General features: G+C 68.3%; 1 protein-coding gene across 2 annotated transcripts; it reads right to left on the reverse strand.

Annotated features, from left to right (window-relative positions):
* Nucleotides 1-3,420: 3,420 nt before the first annotated feature.
* Nucleotides 3,421-5,653, reverse strand: LOC123370085 (collagen alpha-1(VI) chain-like). 2 transcript variants are annotated; one of them, XM_045016321.1, is made up of 2 exons: nt 5,635-5,653; nt 3,421-5,564 (listed from the first exon to the last, which is right to left on the reverse strand). In XM_045016321.1, the coding sequence occupies exon 2, from the start codon at nt 5,099-5,101 to the stop codon at nt 3,788-3,790; it is 1,314 nt and encodes a 437-aa protein (XP_044872256.1). In that variant the 5' UTR covers nt 5,102-5,564; nt 5,635-5,653; the 3' UTR covers nt 3,421-3,787. The 2 variants fall into 2 exon arrangements, with proteins under 2 accessions (XP_044872256.1, XP_044872257.1); XM_045016322.1 differs by lacking the exon at nt 5,635-5,653 and having other exon boundaries at nt 3,421-3,823; nt 3,905-5,628.
* Between the last annotated feature and the right edge of the window lie 60 nt (nt 5,654-5,713).

Below are 5,713 nucleotides of genomic sequence, written 5' to 3' on the forward strand. Positions count from 1 at the left end.
GGGGCCACTCTCCCCTGCTGCAGGGCGGGGCCCTGTGCTGCATGGTGGTGGGGAGCTCATAGGGGGTGCTGTGCCCACACAGTGTTATGTGCCTGCCCTGCCCCAGAGGTGGCTGCATCTCAGCAGCAGAGAAGTGGGTTTATTTCTGAGCGGGAGGGGGTGCGATTTGGTATCTCTTTCCCTGCTCCACTGCAAGGCTGCCTGGTGGTGAGGAATCCCTCCCCTGTGCGGGGCCGGGGGCAGAGCTTTGCATGGGGAACAGCCTGTGGGGTGGAGGGCAGCAGCTCAGAGGGGAGTGGGGTCTAGTGGTTAGAGCCCCCTCCCAGGAGTGGGAACAAGAGGCTTGGTGTATGAGCCAGGCCTAGAGTGTGGGGGGGGGTCTGTGTGCCTGGCTTTTGGGCTGTGGTGACCCCTCCCTCCCTGATGAATGCCCCCCCGCACACAGCATGGCCCCTGGGAGGGAGGACGTGAGATTTCTCTCCTGGTGCCAGCCGCCCCCAGCTCCAGGGAAAGCTCCACTGGCACAGGAATGTGCTGGTGCCCGTCCAGCTCGTGGGAGAGACGCTGGGCGGGCTGGGATCCAGGGAAACAGCGAAGCCGAAACGGGCAGGTGGGGGCCAGCGCCCCCTGGAGGGGAAAGGCCCCATCCCCGGAGCCAGCCAGTCCCTGCCCCAGGGCTGGTCGGAGCCAGCGCCCCCTGGAGGGGAAAAGCCCCATGTCCTGGAGCCAGCCAGTCCCTGCCCCAGGGCTGGTCAGAGCCAGCGCCCCCTGGAGGGGAGAGGCCCCATCCCCGGAGCCAGCCAGTCCCTGCCCCACGGCTGGTCGGAGCCGGCGCCCCCTGGAGGGGAAAGGCCCCATCCCCGGAGCCAGCCAGTCCCTGCCCCACGGCTGGTCAGAGCCGGCGCCCCCTGGAGGGGAAAGGCCCCATCCCCGGAGCCAGCCAGTCCCTGCCCCACGGCTGGTCGGAGCCGGCGCCCCCTGGAGGGGAAAGGCCCCATCCCCGGAGCCAGCCAGTCCCTGCCCCACGGCTGGTCGGAGCCGGCGCCCCCTGGAGGGGAAAGGCCCCATCCCCGGAGCCAGCCAGTCCCTGCCCCACGGCTGGTCGGAGCCAGCGCCCCCTGGAGGGGAAAGGCCCCATCCCCAGAGCCAGCCAGTCCCTGCCCCACGGCTGGTTGGGGCCAGCGCCCCCTGGAGGGGAAAGCCCCCATCCCTGGAGCCAGCCAGTCCCTGCCCCAGGGCTGGTCGGAGCCAGCGCCCCCTGGAGGGGAAAGGCCCCATCCCTGGAGCCAGCCAGTCCCTGCCCCAGGGCTGGTCGGAGCCAGCGCCCCCTGGAGGGGAAAGGCCCCATCCCCGGAGCCAGCCAGTCCCTGCCCCAGGGCTGGTCAGAGCCAGCGCCCCCTGGAGGGGAAAGCCCCCATCCCTGGAGCCAGCCAGTCCCTGCCCCAGGGCTGGTCAGAGCCAGCGCCCCCTGGAGGGGAAAGCCCCCATCCCTGGAGCCAGCCAGTCCCTGCCCCACGGCTGGTCGGGGCCAGCGCCCCCTGGAGGGGAAAGGCCCCATCCCCGGAGCCAGCCAGTCCCTGCCCCAGGGCTGGTCGGAGCTGGCGCCCCTGGAGGGGAAAGGCCCCATCCCCGGAGCCAGCCAGTCCCTGCCCCACGGCTGGTCAGATCCAGCGCCCCCTGGAGGGGAAAGGCCCCATCCCCGGAGCCAGCCAGTCCCTGCCCCACGGCTGGTCGGGACCAGCGCCCCCTGGAGGGGAAAGGCCCCATCCCCGGAGCCAGCCAGTCCCTGCCCCAGGGCTGGTCGGAGCCGGCGCCCCCTGGAGGGGAAAGGCCCCATCCCCAGAGCCAGCCAGTCCCTGCCCCAGGGCTGGTCGGAGCCAGCGCCCCCTGGAGGGGAAAGGCCCCATCCCCAGAGCCAGCCAGTCCCTGCCCCACGGCTGGTTGGGGCCAGTGCCCCCTGGAGGGGAAAGCCCCCATCCCTGGAGCCAGCCAGTCCCTGCCCCAGGGCTGGTCGGAGCCAGCGCCCCCTGGAGGGGAAAGGCCCCATCCCTGGAGCCAGCCAGTCCCTGCCCCAGGGCTGGTCAGAGCCAGCGCCCCCTGGAGGGGAAAGCCCCCATCCCTGGAGCCAGCCAGTCCCTGCCCCAGGGCTGGTCAGAGCCAGCGCCCCCTGGAGGGGAAAGGCCCCATCCCCGGAGCCAGCCAGTCCCTGCCCCACGGCTGGTCGGGGCCAGTGCCCCCTGGAGGGGAAAGGCCCCATCCCCGGAGCCAGCCAGTCCCTGCCCCACGGCTGGTTGGGGCCAGTGCCCCCTGGAGGGGAAAGCCCCCATCCCTGGAGCCAGCCAGTCCCTGCCCCACGGCTGGTCGGGGCCAGCGCCCCCTGGAGGGGAAAGGCCCCATCCCTGGAGCCAGCCAGTCCCTGCCCCACGGCTGGTCGGGGCCAGCGCCCCCTGGAGGGGAAAGGCCCCATCCCCGGAGCCAGCCAGTCCCTGCCCCAGGGCTGGTCGGAGCTGGCGCCCCTGGAGGGGAAAGGCCCCATCCCCGGAGCCAGCCAGTCCCTGCCCCACGGCTGGTCAGATCCAGCGCCCCCTGGAGGGGAAAGGCCCCATCCCCGGAGCCAGCCAGTCCCTGCCCCACGGCTGGTCGGGGCCAGTGCCCCCTGGAGGGGAAAGGCCCCATCCCCGGAGCCAGCCAGTCCCTGCCCCAGGGCTGGTCGGAGCCGGCGCCCCCTGGAGGGGAAAGGCCCCATCCCCAGAGCCAGCCAGTCCCTGCCCCACGGCTGGTTGGGGCCAGTGCCCCCTGGAGGGGAAAGCCCCCATCCCTGGAGCCAGCCAGTCCCTGCCCCAGGGCTGGTCGGAGCCAGCGCCCCCTGGAGGGGAAAGGCCCCATCCCTGGAGCCAGCCAGTCCCTGCCCCACGGCTGGTCGGGGCCAGCGCCCCCTGGAGGGGAAAGGCCCCATCCCCGGAGCCAGCCAGTCCCTGCCCCAGGGCTGGTCGGAGCTGGCGCCCCTGGAGGGGAAAGGTCCCGTTTCCCATCCCCTGAGCCAGCCAGGTGGGGCTGGGTGACGGTGAGGGGAATTCTGGGAACGTAGCTGGGTGTTTTTCATTCCCGTTGTTGCGGGGTGGGGAGATGGGCTGGGAATCCCCCAATCTCGTCTGGGGAACAGGGATGGACAGAGATTGGGGAGAGGAGGGACACGTACAGCATCCCCCATCCCCCCCCCAACCCGTACCCTGCCCCCCCCCCCACCTCAGCTCTTCTCTCTGTGGGGTGACTGGTAGCAGTCTCCTCCTCCCACAAGCAACACCCCCCCTCTGCTTGCCCCGATTTGCCCCCTCATAAACCAAGCCCCCAATTCTCTTTCCTCCCATCAGCTGCACCTCTCCCCAGCCAGGCCCCAAAATGAGAAGCAGGAGGCGAGGGTGGCGGGTGCTAGTCTGGTTCTTTTATCTCCATAACACCCCCAGGGATGTGGGCCGAGCCCCCTCCCTGGATGGGTCAGGAAACGGGTTCAGTGTCCTCCCAAAAGAACCACAGCCAGGGCTCACCAGACCCACTCCCTCTGAACCCCCCAAATCCCACTCAGTGATGACCCAATAAGCCCTGGATCTATCCCCAGTGGGGGGTGAGACCCCCAAAATCTGGAGCCCCTGGATTTGGCTCGAGGGTTTCGGGCAGTCCCCACGTTCAGGGGGTGGCTCAGCAGGTCTCAGTCCAGGGCGCTGGGACGGACAATTATTAACCGTCGAGCAAACAAAGCCGGGGTGAGGTCCAGCCGGACTCCATGGGGTCAGGGCTCCCTGGCCAAGCCCCCCGAGCTGTTCAGGGGCTGGGGATCGGCCGCGTCTCCCGTCCTTCCCTGGCAGGGTGTCTCCGGCTCTGCCCCGCAGCCCCCCGAGCTGTTCAGTGGCTGGGGATCGGCCGCGTCTCCCGTCCTTCCCTGGCAGGGTGTCTCCGGCTCTCCCCCGCAGCCCCCCGAGCTGTTCAGGGGCTGGGGATCGGCCGCGTCTCCCGTCCTTCCCTGGCAGGGTGTCTCCGGCTCTGCCCCGCAGCCCCCCGAGCTGTTCAGGGGCTGGGGATTGGCCGCGTCTCCCGTCCTTCCCTGGCAGGGTGTCTCCGGCTCTGCCCCACAGCCCCCCGAGCTGTTCAGTGGCTGGGGATTGGCCGCGTCTCCCGTCCTTCCCTGGCAGGGTGTCTCCGGCTCTGCCCCGCAGCCCCCCGAGCTGTTCAGTGGCTGGGGATCGGCCGTGTCTCCCGTCCTTCCCTGGCAGGGTGTCTCCGGCTCTCCCCCGCAGCCCCCCGAGCTGTTCAGGGGCTGGGGATCGGCCGCGTCTCCCGTCCTTCCCTGGCAGGGTGTCTCCGGCTCTCCCCCGCAGCCCCCCGAGCTGTTCAGGGGCTGGGGATCGGCCGCGTCTCCCGTCCTTCCCTGGCAGGGTGTCTCCGGCTCTGCCCCGCAGCCCCCCGAGCTGTTCAGGGGCTGGGGATTGGCCGCGTCTCCCGTCCTTCCCTGGCAGGGTGTCTCCGGCTCTGCCCCGCAGCCCCCCGAGCTGTTCAGGGGCTGGGGATTGGCCGCGTCTCCCGTCCTTCCCTGGCAGGGTGTCTCCGGCTCTGCCCCGCAGCCCCCCGAGCTGTTCAGTGGCTGGGGATCGGCCGCGTCTCCCGTCCTTCCCTGGCAGGGTGTCTCCGGCTCTGCCCCGCAGCCCCCCGAGCTGTTCAGGGGCTGGGGATCGGCCGCGTCTCCCGTCCTTCCCTGGCAGGGTGTCTCCGGCTCTGCCCCGCAGCCCCCCGAGCTGTTCAGGGGCTGGGGATCGGCCGCGTCTCCCGTCCTTCCCTGGCAGGGTGTCTCCGGCTCTGCCCCGCAGCCCCCCGAGCTGTTCAGTGGCTGGGGATCGGCCGCGTCTCCCGTCCTTCCCTGGCAGGCTGTCTCCGGCTCTCCCCCGCAGCCCCCCGAGCTGTTCAGGGGCTGGGGATCGGCCGCGTCTCCCGTCCTTCCCTGGCAGGGTGTCTCCAGCTCTCCTTTGTCCATCCGCCCTTTGTTCAGCCCTTCACCGCCTCCACCTTTCGCTCCTTTCCTTGGTGGCCCCCACGTGTTTGCTCTGCCCATCCCCCTCTTTTATTTAGTTCATTTCGTTCCTTCCTTCCCTCACTTTTTCATTTGTCCGTTGTCTCATTCACTTGCTTGTTCCCGCGTCCATTCGCTCTCTTCGTTGCTCCTCCCTTCGCTCATTTGCCCGCTTGTTCATTTGTTTGCACCCTTCTTCGTTCCTTCACTCACTCGTTCTTTCCTTCCTGCAGCCATGCTTTTGTTCACTTGTTTTTCCTTTACTCGTGATCTATTAGTCCCTTTGTTCATCCATCCACTTCTCCATTCCCTCATTCATTCATCTCCTTCCACCTTCACGCATTCTCGCTCTCCTTCACCAGTTTAGTCATTCCCTCAGCCATTAGCTGATTCCCTCATTCATCCATTCACTCCCTCATTCACCTCTTCACACCTTCATCCATTCACTCCCTCGTTCACCTCTTCACACCTTCATCCATTCACTCCCTCGTTCACCTCTTCACACCTTCATCCATTCTCCCTCATTCACCTCTTCACACCTTCATCCAGTCACTCCCTCGTTCACCTCTTCACACCTTCATCCATTCACTCCCTCGTTCACCTCTTCACACCTTCATCCATTCTCCCTCATTCACCTCTTCACACCTTCATCCA

The sequence above is a fragment of the Mauremys mutica genome, chromosome 4, assembly GCF_020497125.1.
Source record: "Mauremys mutica isolate MM-2020 ecotype Southern chromosome 4, ASM2049712v1, whole genome shotgun sequence".
NCBI lineage: Eukaryota > Metazoa > Chordata > Testudines > Geoemydidae > Mauremys > Mauremys mutica.